Genomic DNA, 19,805 nt, shown 5'->3' on the forward strand with positions numbered 1-19,805 from the left:
AGATAGATAGATAGGTAGATAGATAGATAGATAGATAGATAGATAGATAGATAGATAGATAGATAGATAGATAGATAGATAGATAGATAGATAGATAGATAGATAGATAGAAATAAAATGGACGTCGTCTTTCACCGGTGTGTATTTCGAGATCTTTTGTTAATTGTGACCCGCACACTATTTCAGTGAAAACGTGAGAAATACCAACGCACAAAAATAAAACAGAGAGAGGTGCACACACTACGGCCTTATTATACTTCGAATAAAGTCTGCACGAGCGGTGTTGGATGATTCACTATGTCGGGCATGGGCTGTCTGCCTTCCAGATGAACGTTGCAATGGAACGTTCGCTGATGACTTTGTGAATGTTCACAGAGGTAGACTGGTCTTGGATCTTCAGCGTGACTTTGCGGTTCTGTCTGAAAAGTTAGAACAGAGAAAGTTAGAGAATACTGCGTGATAATTTTGACGATGAATTATCACATAGTGTAACCTAGCGGTGGCCTCTTATACTTCGCATTAACAGATCTTTGATGCGATCTAGTATATATGCTATAGTATATTTTAGCAATTGTACGACAGGGGCTTATTAAATAGCTAAGCGGAAATTAAGCTCATTCATCTCGCCTGATCCCGAGCTTCGGTTAGCACGTCGCCACATCTAAAAGGTTACTGTTCCCGACACCCATATGTTCACTCGTTCTATAGCTTCTTATGTAATTGCACATGGTTATAGAAATTTTCACGTTCCCGTATTTATCGCAGCTTAGGCATTCGAACACATAAATCTACAGCCAAGAGGTCCTGACAGAAAATTTACGCAACCATACCACATTGCAATCAAATTCATGTAATTTATTGTCGAGTGTTATTGAACGACATCATTTAGCGGCCCTTGGTACGTCATGGTGCTTTGTTTTAGGTAACTGCAACAGTGGAGCTGCAGTGTATACAAACTGATGAGTTAATCAATCAATATTAATAGTTATGGCTACGCAGGATCAAACTTAATCCCCTATGGAGTTATTCACTCAGTTCTCCTGTTTATACTGTCCAACGTTCGTTCATGTGCAATTTGGGGGGTCATAAATCTCATCCAAGAACCACGCACCGCCAACTAATCTAGCGCTTGGCGGTGACTACCAGCCACCAGAATTCAACACCGATTCGCTTGCTACAAAAATAACACGCGCACCACTTCTCCCATTTTGAGCAACGCTGTGAGCTAGCTCTAAGTCTGAAACTGTTTCTACATTTTATATCGACCGCTGTTTACTCACTTGTTCAGGACGATAACCACTACTGCTGAATCTGGTCTCAAGAATGCGGTATGTTCCAGTTCTTTTTCAAAAATGTCTATAATGCTGTATTGTTCCAGGCTCGAAAATATCCTGATACTGCCCCTTGGAATGAACTTGCTGTGGGAAATATAAGAAGGCAACAATGCATGCAGAGTCTTCAGAACTGTATACGGCACAACATATGTTCTCTGGGGCCGCATACTGTAGCAGCTCTAACAAAAGCCAGATTAATTAAATAAAAATAGTCTTTAACAAACACCTGTAAGTACTCACAACAACAAGGACAAATTTATTTGTGTGCTACACCGTCGGTATACCAGTGAGTTGGTTTGACAACACGAGGTTAGTCTGTGTGAGTCACAGCACCATTAGTAGCAGCGAGAGCATATATATGCTGACGCATTTACCTGTGTCATAAACGTCAGTGATACGTACCTGAAGTGGCCCATAGCGTAATACGTAGGCTGTTTGTAAAACTCTTCAGCAGTGGCATTTGCAATAATAGGTGAGCCAACGTAGTTGTTGGCCCACGTGGGACCACCTTCTGTGTCTAAAACGAGGTTCCAGTCTATCCAACCACCGACACCGTGGTTTAGGTTCTGTAAATGCAATGAACGCAGGTAAAAGAGTAGCAACTAGACTAGAACTGCATTCCGCTAAATTTGAGAATAGTTTCGTGAGGCATCCGTTTCCTTGCTGGGAAAAAAGTATCGCTGAACCAGCTTTGTATCATTATTCACATCAGTAAGTGATTACGTCGAAAAGCTTTCCAGCAGGCTATTCGGCGCTAGCATGAACTGGCTCATTACATAGTAATGGAAACGGCCATTTTGCACGAATAGCCTTTGACAGTGTTTACCTATCTGTGTACACTTCGGATGTAGGAGACAATGTGGGATGTTGCTTGTAAAATCTAATGTAATTGGGATTACGCTTGAATATACTTTTTTGTTCAGCAAGAGATCACTCACCTCGATTATGTCACTGGCGTACTCCTCGGCCCTATCCCAGCTGCCAAGCTTGACTTTGTTCACCGTCGTTATCTCATATCCGGAGCAGGCTTCTGTAGCAAGGATGAACTTATCTGGAAAGTTCTGTCGCACGTGGTCTAGTACAGCTGGGCCAACAAACTTGTTCTGGTACCAGTGGACGCCAACTCCGTGCACGTACTTTGCCGCCTCATGGTCACTGAGGATCTTGCCCACAAGTACCAATAGATTACTTTCCTACCAAAGACAGTCGCCGCTCTCTTATAGTACTGTACAGCTTTGGGTTGATCGTAACGGTAACATTAAAAAAGCACACAATAAGTAACAGATTGATGAACAAACTTAGTCACGTTCGCATTCTGAGAAGCAATGCTGGAAGATGTGTGTCACATTTACCATGGCGCTGCAATTACAACCCTGTATATTGGACATTGTATCCCACTTTGAATGCAACTTCAGCAGAAAATCTTCGGGAACTTTTTCAATGCCAGGTAGCTCAAAAAAGGAACACGGTAGTACTCACCATAGTTCTCACCTGCACCACATTTGCACTCCCCTTCAGAAGCAAACATAGTCAAAACACAGTGAAAACAGTCACAACATGGTCCAAAGTCAGAATACCCATAGTCAAAACACAATGCATAGCCCCACCCCAACTTGAAGACACCCACTAATCCTTGTCCCCCCTTTGCTTCCCACCCAGCAAAAAGAAGTATCGTGGCCCCACCTATGACTTCACTGTACCATGCATGAAACCATACTTGTGTATCAGCAGAAACGCTCAAGGGAAATGCAGAAAGGGAATGTTTGAGGTAACATATTAGCGAAACCTCATCAAACGTATTGAATATGCCAACAGATCTGTTCAAGGTTTTAGTGTGAAGCTACCATAGTAGATTCTTTTACTCACCAAGTTTGCCCAGAGCGGAAGGAAGAGGCGATTGTCGTCAAAGATCATGACCTTCACTTTGCCCGCGCCGTAACCGGCGTGTTCCAAAGCCGGCCCGAGGTCGAGCGTGATGAAGTCTCTCTGACTACAGGCCGTGAAACCCAGTGTCTGCCATGGATAGAATGGAACAAAGCCCGATGTTGGTTCGTTCTGCGTCGTTAGACCCCATATGGGAACTCCCTGTTTCTCGTACTCTTGGATGAACCTGGAAGTGAGATTCAAACTAAGCATCACTGCCAATGGTCATTCTGAAACCAAAATAATTCAATGAAACAATGTTTACAAAAAAAATTCACCAGTCATTCTACTCTCTGAAAGTATACGACCAGCATACTAGTATGTGTTGTACATGGCACAGAGGTGACATGTAAATTATGTACAGAAAGTCTTCTTTTCAATTTAGCGTAAGCTTTTTTATTTAGCAGCTGGAGTCTTGTTGCACCGACCAGCGCCGTGTCGTCTGACTTTCCCTGTGCCTTTCTCGTTTAGTACCCGAGCTTGAGAAGAAATTTGAGCAGCTAGCGTTGTGTTGCCTCACTGTCCTCTCCATGACATTTTAGTGGGCATCTGGGAGTTGTTGAGATTTGTGCAATCTCTGTGCCACACAGCTGTGCAAGGGCTGTTCTGGTACTAGCGTTGCGTATTGCGTAGTTATATACAGGACTACTGGACTTCATTGTAAGATAGTATGATAAGCATAAGTGACCTTTGCCCTATACTTTATTCTTGTGCATGGTAACCAGTCTCGATACATTAATGTCATCACTCGTTCGCTAATATATATGAATCAATTGCATATGAAATTTTGATGGAATGCAGTGGTACAATTCTTAACGTGATTAAAAGTTTTATGATGTTCCTTGTTAAATATATGTCACCTTCTATAACCACTTCGTTACTTAAGTCCACGTTCATGTTCATGACTTCTTCACTACGCATCCGTTAACTGCGCTGTGCCTTTGAAAACTCGCACCTTCGTACCCCAGTGTGTCCTTTACCCATAGTCAAAAAGTGAGCAGCAGAAGTATTAGATGCTGGTGGGGAAAAATAGTGATGGGCAGATCATGCTGCGTGCGACTGATTATGCGGAGATACTAGAAGTTTAAAATTACTTTTTGGCATACACTGTTGTGTGAACGGAAGTTATGTTGTTAAACTCCGCGAAACATTTGAAGAAAAAAAAATCGTTGCTTGAAAGACAGGATTTGCAATGGTGGTATTTTAGATATGTTTTTATCCTTTGAAAAACAATAGTCTGTCGCATTTTTCACAATTTGCAATTTTTGAAACATGTGAAATCGTTTTGCTCACCCACATTTATTTTCGGTTGGGAACAGGTTGAACATTTTGGTGCACCAAGACTCGGGTATTGATATCCAAAACAACACCCATTCTGATTCTTTCTTGATGTCTATAGACTATAGCCCTTGCAAAAACATGAAGAAAGAGTGTTATGCTGTAAGACTAAGAAATCGCAGACAACCAAACACAAAGCAATGTGAAGGCAGAGCGCAACTGGGACAAGGGGCGCAGAACACAGACCACTTTCAGCGCTATGAGTCAGCCAGCCTTGATCAGCGTCATTGCAGACACAAAGGGGCGGGGGAACAAAAAAAAAAGAGGTGCACGTATATGCTGTACCTGATATGATACTTTGCCCAAGTCTTGTAATACGGCCCGCCCGGAAGACCCTTCAGAAAACCGAGACCTTCAAGCTCGCCATTCGTCTTCATCCAGGCCGGACTACTCCAAGAACTGCCGAAGAACCACACGACGTCGCTTGAAAGAGACATAGCCTTTTGAATGTAGGGTATCTGTGAAAGAAATGAGAATAGTTTACGCTTTGTAAACGTGAGTGCTGGCGGACGTTGTAAAGGAACTCCCCAGGTAACGCAAGAGAGTTCGAAGAAGCACACTGTATATCAAATACGATCACATTAAAAAAAACTTTACATCTATGATTGTGAACGCGTTTGTGGGAAATAATTCTTGCTATACGTTCACTAGAAACCTTGGGACAAGCACTTTGCGCCGCAGTCCTCGGCTGTTTCACACAAAAGAAAGAGAGAGCGAGAGATACACAACGTGGTCATGATTTCTGAGTCGTGGAACAGCCAAAGAAACACTACTATAAGCTACACTTACACTTACACCACACTTACACTACTGTAATCAGCTTATTACGCATGCGGACTGGAAATAATGTTCCCCTGTAGAGGCATAGCAAATTGTGAACTGTCGAGGGCAGGAAACTTGCAAGATGTACGTTTCTTTATTTGTTCACATGGGCATAACTGTTTACTTATTAGCATGTCCTGCAATACAGCCCGTCTTGGTGATGTTATATTATTGTCCCCGTGTCGTGAGAAAGCTATGCCCAAGGGTGAGCTTTCTAAATAACAAAACACATTGCCTAGCATGTCACCTATATACATCTTTATTCAAAGCAAATGCTGCACTTTTTCTAAGCGGTTCAAGATAAACAATTGCCCCGACCTTTATTTTAGACACTGGTGATCCTAACGAAGGTGTTTCGTGAGCTTGGTTATACTAATTATTTCGCTCACCTTGAGGTCGAGGTCTTCTGAAGCGAGAGTGAAGTTTTCCAGCTCAAAGTCATCGGGCGAATCGTCGTACGTGTATTTGCGCTCAGAGAAGTCAGTGCTGGCCAACGGGATTCTTCCCATGTTGTATGCGATTCCTATACAGGTGGCACAGAAGGGCCCAGAAGGAATTATTAGGTCCAAAACATTATTTCGTTTATATTTGTTATAAGATGTTGTGAGTGTAACAGTTTTCATAAGTGGCGGGTAAGATGCCGTGCCGGTAATGAAATAAGCTGGCACCACCTTGTTGATTCATCTCTCCAAGCCTGCTCAATGTTGATCTATGTGACAAGTATATGGGGCTACGGCAGTATGTATAAATAGTTCCAGAACAGAGGACAAAAGGCTCAATTGTATTAGGTGAAATTAAAGTGAAAATATAGCATTTTTGTAAATATAAATAATGATCTTTACCGCCGATAACGGCGAGGTATAAGGTATCTGGATCATAGTCTTCCCACGCCAACCTTCGCTGTTTTTTTTTTTAAATAGGTTACACCTACTGGGGTTACTCTCTGCAAACATTTTGCCACGTGTAATAATCTCGTAAAATCGGCTAAGATATACCTCCATTTTCGACTAAAACACTTGCTGTAGCCTAAGGTGACTGTGATCCTCCACTTGAAGCGTAGAAGGCCAAAGTATAAATCACTGCATTGCACTAATTGCCCAAATTTCATAAGTAAATTCTTAAATATTCTCGCTTACCTGCACTTTCGTGGGCGTTAAAAATGTTTATTCGCCACAAGAAGTTCGCTAATAACATATCAAATAATGATATCATGATTGATATGCGGGGTTAAAGTCTCGAAACCACCATATGTTCATGAGAGATGCCGCAGTGGAGGGCTCCAGAAATTTCGCTCCATTATGCAGCCGCCGCAGTCGGGATTCGATCCCGAGACATGAGGGTCTCCAGCTGAGTACGTTAGCCACTAGACCACCGCGGCGGGGCAACATATCAAATATGCCTGAAAATAACTAGAGTTGCAGTGAATACTGCGAAGGCCTAAGTTTCTCTTTATAATTTGTAATTGAAACACTGGAATAGACAAATATAGGTGTATGAAGATAACTTGTATCGGCAAGCCGTAATCACAAAAGATAAATAATCAGAAAACGGAAATGTCGCCTTCCTCTATTCAAGTTCTCATATTTTCTTATACTATCAATGTTTGGAATATACTATTAGTGCTTCCCTGTGGAAATATTTTATACCTTGTTGCGTCAATGCATTGAAATTTGTCAAAATGCATGCTCATTTTTCACTGCAGTCTGTCCAAGACATTTTCTTGAACGCCAGTGCTTACCGTCTATCTCTTGGTTCTTATATATGGGCAGACTCTAGTTCACACATTCTCCAAGACACGTTTGTGTGTTTCGCACCGCTATACTAAACGGCCTTCAACGGACGTAGTTCTTTCTTTCTAAATAAGTAAATAGACAAATATTATTTGAAGTCACTGTGGTTGTGTCCGCTGCGGGATGGTGCATACACCGCATGATTTCAGTAAAGGAGTCTAAAATTTATTAGCGATTAAGGACAATTACCACTGGTTGATCTGTCACTCAGAAGTGGGCGTGCAATTTTTGTGTTCCACCCTCGATAAAAGGCGCGTAACATTGTTTTGACGTGTAATGCTAAGCTTCCTGTGTACGACAGATAAAATTCATTTTTAATTAGACAGGTGGAAGTCATTCTCAATTAAACTATCTATTGGACTGACACATCACTCATCAATCAACGTACCTTCTTTAGAATAGTAGGACTTGAGGATATTATCTTGCATGTCGCTCGGCAGAGAGTTCAGATTTATTCCAACGGAATCAGTGAAGGCGCCTCCAAAACCAAGTATCCTCTGGAATGTTGTGCATGAGTTGACCGAAAGGACTCGTGTGTCATCGTCATCAGCAACTTCTGTCAAATTTGGGTATTAAAGAAACAGAACAGATATTGCAACGCCCTGTATGTCCCACAAGTCGGCCTTCAAATTGTTAGTGCGATATTATATGGTACAGCTTTTTGAACTGTAATAGCTAGGATTATTCAAGTTTAAAGTTTCAAGTTTATTATTTTTTTCCAAAAACAAGGTACAAAATCTAAGATATACAGACGAGGGTCCCAGAGCCAGAGACTTTAGTAGGACCCTCTGTTTGCCGATACAAGTCGACGGTAAAATTCAAAAAGATTTTTTTGTTATTCTACACTTGTATTTTTTGAGGTATTAATTTTTGGCTCATTCGCGGCCGGTATTGATCGCTTCCCCTACGCACGAGTATAATGTAAGCTCAAGCCCATTCCGTGCGCGCTTGACAATTATTGCCAGGTGCAGCCAAAATGGCGAATAATTACACCCGCACGTTAGCTCTTTTGATATGTACGAAAGGAACCAAGAGGAACTACAACACGCTCACAAAGACAGTATCTACATGTGGGGGAGACGTCAAATGTTAAATGCAACACTAAATGAGTCTATACGGGGTGTCCCAATTATCACGCAGCGTGATAGAAAACAAAAGAGGAACAACGTTGCGTGAAGCAAGACCCACTGCATATTGTTCTCAATGTAACGCAGTAGGCACTACTAATTTTTTTGTTGATTGAAATATTTAACTAGTCACACCTATATATGTAACTCAAAAAGTGCTGATGTAATTGTCAAAATCTAAATAGGAAAGATATTTTATGCTATTAAAGAAACCCTGTGAAATCTGAAATGTGACACGGGACTACACTGCTGCGCGCATCGGGACGCAGCGCTATGAAACAGGCTTACTAAGGTGACCAGAATAAATGAAAACCATATTGAAAAAAAAAATGTTAGTCATGCTATCTGCCATTTACTTTCTGAATTAAGAAATCCATACATTTGATCTTACTGAGTCAGGCTGCAATCGGAATAGTGCTCCGATTGCGTTATCTTGCGTTATCAATTAGAACGTCTCATCGTGAGACGTGGATAATGACAGGGGCGTACAATTAGGCAGAAGAAATTTCTGTGAAAACTGCAACGCATGTTGTTGGCGCACGACATGTACCATTGTCGATGTGTGGAACGCTGTCTACGGCAACAGAAAAGAGGCAAAGCAGTTGCTTGCAGTAAGCTTATTTGAGACATCTGTTAGAAGGCGCTGCTTTCTTTTGTGTGTGGAAGCGCAGTCGCGTGTTATTTTTCCTGTTTTGTGGGCTTTCTTTCTCAACAAAAAAGAACCAAGTATACCACGAACAGATGTAGTTCAAACATGCGGACATCTGCCACATTGACAATTTGATAAGTAGGCGAGTACCTTTGGAGTCACTACTGTAACTCTGACTAACAATAATTCTAAGTAACGTAAAAGTTTGTAGTAGCTACTACGAAATACTGGGAACGATATGCACTTCATTCGCTTCACCTAATGCAATTGCTCTTTTTGTAAATCACCCTGCAGGACACCCTCTATACATAGTATACACGATGTTTTTAATACCCATGTGCACAACACGTGAACAAAACAGCCACGGCAGCAGCAGAAGCACTACTTTTCTTAAGTTTTATTTTATTCCCAGTGATCATGGGAAAAGGAACAGCCAGAAGTCATTCATTTATTGTTATTTGGTTATTTGAATAAAAAGAAAGCAGCCGAAGCAAGTCGATTTAGCATAGCGCTCTGCATACTTTGGGCGAGCGCGGAGGTGCCATTTAACTACTTAAGTCCAGTAAGTCGTTCATCTTTAATGCGCATTGATTTATCTAAGCTTCCCCAGTAATAAGGTGATGGGCTTTAATGTATCAATGTTATCGCAGTTAAACATTTTTTTCGGCTGCTCTGTGTCTTGCCTTAGTTGAGAAACAGATAGAGAAAAAAAGATACGAATTGGAAGGCCGAGAAGACAATCACAACAAACACTCAGTTCTCTATACACGAGACGAGTGGGGTGGGAAAAGGAAGGAAAGAATCACCAGCAGAGCAATCGCACACAATCGCTAATACATGACAATATTTGTCACTGCTGAAGTCGTAGAGAAAGCAAATTACGGCTTCTAAAGAGGCGAAAGCATAAGCGGAAGCACAAGAAAAAAATTAGAAGTAACTGAATAAGCAAGTGGATGGTGTTTTGGTGACAATCTTGAGCTCACCTATTGTTTCACTAAATTTTTCGGTCGTCTTGGCGAATCTCAAGCCGGCTTTGCTGCTCTCGAACACAACCACTTCTCCACTCGGCAGATCGCCTATGTCACCGATGAAGTCGCAATGATGCACGTTGCAGACACAAACAAAACTGCCCCAGCCGTAGTCCCTCGGCTGGCAGTCCTGTGCTATGGTCTCTAGTTTAAAAATGAAGCGATCATGAGTTAGCGTAATGACGAAGCTTCGCTCGTGGCTGATAGACTTTAAAAATATAGGCTATACCACCAAACCTAATGTTTTATTTTCTGGCTCAAACCAATAGCTATAATGTAGCTGAGGATCTCTACAGAGGTTAGCACATTATCTGGGACAACCAGGGTCATAATCAAAGAAGTAGTAGCGAAGAGGAATTGGGCATCTCATCAGCAACGACAGAGGAATTAAGGAATGCCTTGGAGAGCATGCGAAGGGAAAAAGCGAAAACAATACAATCGACTGTAAAAGTAAAGAAATTTTGTGCGTGTCGCTCGCAACATGGCTCGGTACGTCTTTCAAATTTGGATACCGAGTGAATGACTTAATTCATCGCCTTCAAGTGTTACATCGAGCGTAACATGCTGTCTTTTTCTTGTGAAACAAACGTTTTTTTGTGAAACAATATGTTTATCACTTTCTTTCTGTTTATGGCTACAGCGACACTTATCTATAGTTAGTGGCTTGCCGTGTTTTTGTAAGTTTTTTTTTGCTGTTATACCACAGTAGTTTAGTTGTCTCATCGAGCGTGTCTCGGATTCAGAGAAAAATATGAATTAAATGGTGATCGATAGCGCCATCAAGTACACGATTTTTGTGTTGTAGAACCAAGACACAGGATGAATGTTTTCGTATTCAAGATATGTATCAAGATAAACACGTCTCTGATGAGACCATGGGAAAAGGTACTGCATGCTTTACCATGAAAAAAGGAAACTGTTACATAAAATGTGACGAGTAAGGCATCAGTACATGTATAAGCGCTTGAATGACAAATCAAACTGATACGATATGCTTTTTCAAGACGCATATATCAAAAAGCAAATTACATTCGTATATATAAACAAAAAAAGTGAACTGGCAACAGCGTCTGTGCTGTTCGAAGAATGTAAATCAGCGCAAATAAAGTGTCTTCTTTCGGACGAGGAACGCATAATGCGTGGTGCACCGCATGTATAAATGCTGTCGCTCGGTGTGACTTCTGGTGGGATAATAAATGTGTTAGCCTACTGTCACATTTAAGTAAACATGACTGCTCGCCAAACACGTATCACCGGTGTTGATGGGAATACGAGTGATGTGACAGCTGCCACACAGTAGTAACAACATTGGGCTAAAAGATACGACCTAAAATTCACGCAATTATGTCAAGTAGACTCTCCTAATGCGATGAGTTCGGCATATATGCTGTGGCATTTTGTGTTCTTGAGTGAATCAGAGGTCCTCGTATCTTGTCGCGTTCTTTTTTCAACGACGCATCACTGTTATGATGAAAAACAATAGAAATATGTATATAATAATAAACCAGTTTTTTACCTGATAAGAAGGTCACCAGTGCTGCCACGGTGGTCAGTGTATCGACTGTCATTGTAAGCTGTGAGTTCACAAATATTCCTTTGCGTCCGCTGAACGTAGTCACCTTGTAAAGAATGCACTGAAAACTGTGTGCACAACACTTGCTTATCCCAGCGGTGTGCACACAAACACTGAGATTAGACAAAAGACGCTCCTAGAAAGATTTTGAAAACTGTACACGAATATTCGAAGAAAAAAAAATCATTTTCTATCTTAAGAAAGGAAGATATACGCTCTAAATAAGGAGGAGGAGGGGAACAAAGCATGCAAATTCTTCATTGCTATCCGTTGTGTGTGGGGACGCGTACTTCTAACACTCCCAATATAGGTGTGGGATGAAATATTTAAATCATGGACATACCAGGCTCATTGAAAAGAGAGATATGACGCTGATCTATAGGCGTGCCCAGGGCTCCCAATTTGAGGGGTAAAGGAGGGGGGGGGGCAATGTTAGGACACTTTTTTGGTCAAATCCAAACCATGAAATATTTCGCAATGGACGCAAGAAGTGAGAATTAAGTGGTGTCGTGCTTTTTTTTTCAATTCAGTTCAATTCCTTATTTGCAAGCATCAGATACAAAAATACCAAAACTGGTTGGGCTCATAGCCAGAGGCTAGTAGCGGGCCGAATGAAAAGTCTAGCAGTAACCTGCATTTGGTGCGCAGTTTTCGGGAAGTAAAGATGGGAAGTAAACATTCTTGGACTTGAACGCGAGGGGTTTTCGGTAGCCATAATGCTAAACATTTGCGTTGTCATAACCATACTTACAACACAGTGACGGCCCAGATTCGAATGAGTAATTAACGCTTCGGGCCGCACTTTGAGCCCCTACTCAGTGACTGCGGAAAAAAAAATCTAGTCCCCCCCCCCCCGCCCCCCCTGAAGTTCTCTCGGTTACGCTAGGTGATCAGCATCGGCGCGTATCTCTAGAGTCGCGCTTTTGTTTAGCATGCGGGGCTGCCCGTGTTGGGTTCATGACAAGGGAACAGTAGGCTCCATGTGATTAGTTGAGTGCAGTCACATCGAGATTCAAATTTCTGCGTGAAGCCAACTTGCCGATCGCTCGTTTCTAAGCTCGTCGCGTAGAAGTGTTTGGAGAGACAAGCCAATGGAAAACTTGGTGGTTGATCACCAGCTTGTGATGCAACACCCTTCCTTCATGTGCACCAATAAAGCGTCTTCCCCAAGGCCACGCGCAGCTCTTCTTGTTATTACATCTCTATATTTTGCCAGCACAGTAGTGCTTATCAATTGATACGTGGGAATTAAACTATCAAAACCACCATATGATTATGAGAGACGCCGTAGGGGAGGGCTCCGAAAATTTCGACCACCTTGGATTATTTAAGGTGCACCTTAATTTGAGCACATGTGTCAACATCATTTTCACCTCCATTGAAAAGGCACCTGCTGCAGCCGGCATTCGATCCCGCGACCGGCGGGTCAGCAGCCGAGTACCTTGGCCACTAGGCCACCACGGTGGGGCCAGCAGTGCTTATTAAACAATGGTGGTGGCTACGTGTGTCTGTCACTACTGCATTTCATACGATTACGTTTGGCAGTTTCCGTTTGCTGTATAATTTACGGTGCAATTACCAGCCATAAATTGATCGAAAATGACAAGTTATTCAAATCGGTACTACAGGAAGTGCCAATATGTCAAGGGTTCACGTAGTTAGCCGTGCCTCACGCGATGTTCAACCGGCATCGACCACGGACAGAGGGAGGATGGTGATAGCACGATTCCACGCTCTCCACTGACGCCTCTGCATGTATGGCGAGCCGCCTAGGGTTGCCACCTTCATGGTTCTAGGCCAGCCCGGCTGTTGTTTAAAGACGGAACGCCGAAACTTTGATCTGTCTGTCTGTCTGTCACACGATTCAGTCACGCGGCCAAAGTGTAAGCGCTTGCTGAACGTCCGGTCATCTTGAACTGGTGGCTGCGTTCATACTTCTAACCATTGTCGATCAAAAAGCAAATACTACGCGTATCTTGAGTAAGTATTTAGTCCATCCAGTTATACCAATCATTTAACAAGACTGGGAAATGAACATCGCTGGATATGTTCTTGCATCGTGAGCGTACATTACCCGTCTTCGAAGCGGCGAAAATTACGTCAATGTCTGCTTTGAAAGGTTGGAGATCTCAACCTCCTAACGACAGCTGGCTCCTGGCTTTGGAAGACACGTAAGGATAAAAATATAACATTCTCCTGAGATAACAAGTGCATGCGCCAGTTCCCGACAGCGGGACTGCCACCATCTAAGTTGTATTTATCTGAGAGCTGCTGGTGTGCCTGCTAGCTGCGCAGTTCAGTTAGATTGGAGTTTCACAAAAATACTCGGCGAATAAAATGACTGATGGATGATTGATTTATTTGTAGGGTTTAACGTCCCAGAACCATCATATGATTATGAGAGACGCCGTAGTGCAGGGCTCCGGAAATTTCGACCACCTGGGTTCTTTAACCCGCATAAGACGATTGAGCATGGTGTAAAACTTTGTCCGAACCTCTAATTTACCGTACTTTATTTGAGGCTAACTGCATCTTACCGACAAAAAAATGAAAAAACGTCGATATGCTTACATAGGACCAGGTCGTCACGTCTTGTCCACGTGCTTCGCTGAATAAATACCGGTAAATAAAAATAAACAAAAGTCACGTTCCCGTCGCCCTGCAACCGAAATTATTCTTCAGTAACCGAAGGTGACACGAGGATGGGCACAAACTGCCAACTGAAACTTTTATGGACAAAACCAAGAATATATAGGCACGCGGATAAATGAAGAATGATCAGATCGCAATTTTTGGTCATGCGCATAACATCAAACAGCACATTTCTTTTTCAAACAGATCAAGTGAGGAAGCGCTTACACATCCATCGCCTCTCCGGTGGATGACAGAAGCTTCATGTATCTCCCACGCCCGCCTTTGACGATAGCGTTTTAGGACGGTCACGTCAGACCGACCGGGGGGGTACACCTATGCCTAGCACAATCAGTGGCTACATTACTACCAGCACCTGACTTCAATGAATTGGTACGTTTGCAAAGCCTTAAAAAATGGCAGTGCTACCTTCGAGCTAGTAAATTGTAGTCACAACATTCACTACCTAAGCATTAACTGTAGATAGTAAACCAAGACGTTTACTACCTTAGAAGAAACTAGAGGTAGCGAATGTCTGCGGTCTACTACCTTCAGTTACTACTTAGGTAGTGAATGTTGTGACAACAATTTACTACCCCGAAGTTAGTAAGCAGCACTGCCCTTTTTTTAAGAAAGTTAGTGTATCGGCCGGCCTGCCCCACGTGCACACTGCCGCACGAACACGGAATTTTCATATACGACACATATCACGTACTCGATGAATGACTAAGCCTCTTTCTTCAAACAGTCTCCTGTGTTTCCTTCCTTCTCCTTTACATGACGACACACACGGCCAATCTTGAACAGCCTTGCAATCACCAAAAGCTTGAAGGGTGCTGAAAAAGCCACAAGCTTCAAGAAAGCTGAAGACACCACATGCACACCAGCGTGACCAGCCGCCTTCTTGACCCTGTGTGGAACGCCATGAACAGAGGGTCAAGAAGGCGGCTCACTAACGGTTGAGTCTGCTTCACAAAAACATACTCTAATGAATGTCATGTAGTGGAAGGCGTCTTCTTAATGCATGCAATATTTCGTGGCAGAAGCGCAGACTCTCGCCTTGTGTCATTACATGGGAATTTCAACGGGTGGGTCTTTTTATGGGGCTACCCAATACAAAGCCCCCAGACACACTGAATGATCTTCGCTGTAAAAACATCGACACAGTGATCAGCTGCGTAGGTTCACGTGTTGTCTTACGGACGTGTACTGTGCCCTTCGCAAAAGGAAGAATTCTGGCGCAGTAGGCAATTAAAAAACAACTGTACTTGTAGTAGAAATTCCAGATTAGTTCGAAAGGTCAATGCTACGCACCCAGTTGTTCGGTTCCTTACGGCTCTGTTGAGGCGTGCAAGAAGAATTGAAGTAGCAATATATATATATATATATATATATATATATATATATATATATATATATATATATATAGGCAGGCATAGTGGTTGAGTGGCCGTAGCGTTGCATATAGTCCAGTAGATCCTCCGTGAGCGGTCACAACGTGGTTTATTTCGACGTTTCGGCCTAAAGTCTGGCCTTCATCAGGATTAAAGATACAGTTTGTTGGTGCTCAGCTTTATATAATCTCGTATCAGAGGGCAAGGAAAGAGGAAAAAAAGACAGAAAAGAAAAAAAGGGAAAAAAGAAAAAGAGAAAAAAAGAAAAAAAGAAAAAAGAAAGAAAAAGAAGAAAAAAGAGAAGAAGAGAAAAATAATATACGGTGGACGCCCCTCGGGTGCCCCCCTTCCACTCTTCCTACCACTTCCCCCTTCATCTCTCTCCCCCTTCTCCCCTTCACCTTTCTGATGTCAGTGGTCTGTGTATGTTTCCATTCTCTAACGCATTCCTCCCGATCAGACGGCCCCTCCTGGCACTGGCGGTTCGGTGTGAGGCAAAAAAGAGCTTTTCAGGAAGTCCTAAGCCTTTAACTACTCGGGGTCCCGTAAACAATTCGTCGTAGATGGAGGGGTGCCACGTATTGTGGCAGAGGCTGGTAAGCGGCCATTTTAGGAAGTTCTAAGCCTTTACCTACTCCGCGCCCTGTCAACATTTCGTCGTAAAAAGAGGGGTGCCCCGTATTGCGGTAGGCTGTGCAAGCGGGTGCAATGCAAATTCCTTTCCCGCTTCTGGATTACGCGTGTAGTGGGGGCCTCCCGGCTGTGCACAGGGTTGCCGGGAGGCCCCCACTATATATATATATATATATATATATATATATATATATATATATATATATATATATATATATATATATATATATATATATATATATATATATATGCGTTTCTTCTTTTTGTTGCTTTGATTGAACAGGGATATATGTGCACACAGCTCCATTCTTGAAACATACGCTTTTTCGTGGCCGCTTTCTTCTTCTATAGGAGACTATGAATGCTTAAAAGGGTGTAAAGTGACCCCATGGGTTTTAAGGCGAAGCAAATGAAGCGATAGCAGGGCATAGTTCAGAACAGTGCAAAGTAAACAAAGATAAGATGCACACGAGACGAGTGCTGTCCCACGAGCATTATATATATATTCGCATGCGTGCATCTTGTCTGAGTGTAGATTACTTACCGCTGTTTGTTTTTTTAACTAGAGATGCGTAACTGGCGTGCATTCACACGCTGATAGTAGGGCACATGCAAAGTTTGTTCAAAAAACAACCAAGCCTGCGCGGAACGTGAGACAGTCACAGCGAAAGCTGGAAGAGTGGCCTTTCAAAGCCCCTTTTAATCAATCTTTGGGTAGCTGCCACAACCACACTCGCAGGGTACCCACTGCGATATGAATCATCATAATTTTTGTGTAGTAGACCGGCACTTACTATGTCATTTATCATTTTTCGAAGAAGCGTACCTTTTACACACTTGCAACACATTTTGTTGAATAATTTGGATGCTGTGGCTGACGACCTCAAAGAATTATGCCTGATGCTTTGTTATGAGAGTGGGGATGGAGCTTTCGATCACCCACTCGTTACGCGAAAAAAAAGAAAGAACTCTCTATTGAACTTGTTGCGCAGTTGCCATTGTGTGACGCCTTATTGTTCCTTGGTTGTTATAAAACGCGTAATTGCTTATATTAACGCGATTACTTTGCCAGCATAGAGCCAGCCTGTTGGGTCAGTTTGAAACAGAGCTTCAAGCACAGGCTTGGCTGAGTGGTAGAACACTGGGTTGGCACGCAGAAGCCCTTGGTTTGGATCCCATCGTGTTCTTGGTGTTTTTATACGGGTATACAAAGTCCTTTTTTATTTTGCAGTATAGTGCATAGTTATACGGTGGCGGTGGTGGTGGACAACTAGCCCCGCCGCGGTGGTCTAGTGGCTAAGGTACTCGGCTGCTGACCCGCAGGTCGCGGGTTCATATTCCGACTGCGGCGGCTGCATTTCCGATGGAGGCGGGAATGTTGTAGGCCCGTGTGCTCAGATTTGGGTGCACTTTAAAGAACCCCAGGTGGTCGAAATTTCCGGAGCCCTCCACTACGGCGTCTCTCATAATCATATGGTGGTTTTGGGACGTTAAACCCCACATATCGATCACTCATATCAATCTATGGTGGACAACTACGGCACACGCGACCCTTGTTGTGATCTCATAACAGCTTTCGTTGTGAAACAATTTATCTTGCGCACATGTGATGACCCCCCATCATCTTGAATAGTTCACTACTACGTAAGCACACTACGAAAGCAAGAAAATAGGAAGATGAGGAAGTCCACTAGACGAGCATCTGGCTCGGTTTACCCTACTCCGGTGGAAGGGATTAAGGAATGAAAAAAAATTAAAAAGATGAAGGAAAATGTTTGAAAGATGGGTATCTGTTCATTTCTAGACAAGCGATCTTGCGAATTTGCGAGGATAGGTTCTACAAAAAAAATATCCTCAATTGTAGGAGTCCCTCTACGCAGTCGATTTGCCGAAATGATCGATTGGTGCGCTGGCTTAAAAGTAATGTTTATGAATAAATTTGGAAAATTTACTGAGTTTTTCCGTTTTCTTTTTTTCTTTATGTTATTATCAGGGAGCATTCTTGAATACGGCATGTTCTAGAAAGACCCTTCGATTCGCAGATGTATTCTTTAACGTTCCATGTGCCACACGATCAGGCATTGTAACTACAGTGTATGCAGCTTTACCATACATTGAGACAGCAAACGTTCAAAGAAGACATGTGAGAATATAATGCCATCCTAGATATTCGTTCCTAAATTATATAATTTTCATCATCACAGGATTATCGTCGTGGAACATGACAGACAGAGAGAGAGTGGTTTATTTAGATAAAGGCAGAGAAGCCGGCCTGAGCAATAGCGTGCTCAAGCCTACTACTCGACACCGCGGAAGAAAAGAGGAGGGGAAAAAGTAATGGAGGACAATACATGGTGAGATAGAGAGGGGAGTATGTACAGTCGATTCAAATTGACATGTCACAGCCGTGCATAAAGTCCAGTTGCTTTTAAGAGGTAAGGAAGGAAAATAGGGGGAAAAAAACGGCAGGGAGGTTAACCAGAATATAAGCAGCTGGTTTGCACACCTGCGCATGAGAGAGAGATGAAGGAGATGAAAGGTAGAGAGCAGGGAGGGAAGAGAAATAAACACAGCCCATTAAGCAGCACACGAGCGCACACTCTGTCATAGTCCAGTCTTGTCTTTCGTGGTGTGTTAGATTGCTGTTACAGCCGCTTGTTCAAGTCCGTGTCGCGTAAGAATTTCAACAGTTCTTTTGTCACCTTCTATTGCAATGTCTTCTCTCGGGCACTTGAAAGAATAGTGTCCACAGACATGTGGCTGTTTCCGATGCGCGCAAGAACGGACGCCAGTGACTGTCTCAAGATGGCATACGAGGGACAGTCGCACAGGATGTGGTGAAGCGTCTCTCCGCAACGACAGGCATCGCAGAGGGCATTGTCGGCCATTCCTATGACATATGAATAAGATTTTGTAAATGCCATCCCCAGCCATAAGCGAAGAAGAAGGGGGGCTTCTCTTCGGTCTAGCCCAGTGGGCTTGCGGAGAGCCATCAAAGAGGACAGGTGGTATTGACGAGAAAGCTATCACCGCTCTTATGACAACATTTGCGCGGTTACGGTTATCAGCCGCCGCATAAATCGCCGCCGATAACCACTGTCACCTTGATGGCGATGCATTGCTGTCGACTATATTTAAGTGCTTATACAAAAAAACAGGGCGTCAATGAACGGTATTTCGTTTTAGACCGTCCGATGTCACCAGCACAATTATTCAATTAAAACGTGAAAAATTGCCACGCACACGAGAAAATGAAACGAAAAAAGAGGTGAACACTTTACACCCTCATGTTTCAAGTGAAGTCTGCACCAGTGGTATTGGATGGTTCACTATGACAGGCACGGCCTCTCAGGTTTCCAGATGAACGTTGTTATGGAATGTTCGTTAATGCTCTCTGAACGCTCACACAAGTAGCCTGGTCCTGGATTTTCAGTGTGACCTTGTGGTTCCGAAAGAAAAAGTTAGAACAGGAGAGTTTGAAAATACTGCGAAGTAATTTTGCCAATAAATTGCGGTCAGGCTGTGCCGATGCATTGTAACGCAGCAGGGACCTATTTGAGTTG

At 42.9% G+C, this 19,805-nt stretch overlaps 1 protein-coding gene and 1 long non-coding RNA gene across 2 annotated transcripts in view; one reads left to right on the plus strand and one right to left on the minus strand.

The window, feature by feature from the left end:
- The window catches only part of LOC142810692 (uncharacterized), a 272,930-nt gene that overhangs the window by 223,846 nt on the left and 29,279 nt on the right, over window positions 1-19,805 (plus strand). The window lies entirely within an intron of this gene.
- LOC119166655 (lysosomal acid glucosylceramidase) lies at window positions 22-10,341 on the minus strand. The gene is made up of 10 exons (XM_075872730.1): window positions 10,275-10,341; window positions 9,967-10,155; window positions 7,596-7,763; window positions 5,807-5,940; window positions 4,881-5,053; window positions 3,201-3,444; window positions 2,273-2,497; window positions 1,737-1,900; window positions 1,281-1,418; window positions 22-419 (listed from the first exon to the last, which is right to left on the minus strand). Exons 1-10 carry the CDS (start codon window positions 10,339-10,341, stop codon window positions 296-298), a joined length of 1,626 nt encoding a protein of 541 aa, XP_075728845.1. The 3' UTR covers window positions 22-295.

This window comes from Rhipicephalus microplus, chromosome 1, assembly GCF_043290135.1.
Source record: "Rhipicephalus microplus isolate Deutch F79 chromosome 1, USDA_Rmic, whole genome shotgun sequence".
Lineage (NCBI taxonomy): Eukaryota > Metazoa > Arthropoda > Arachnida > Ixodida > Ixodidae > Rhipicephalus > Rhipicephalus microplus.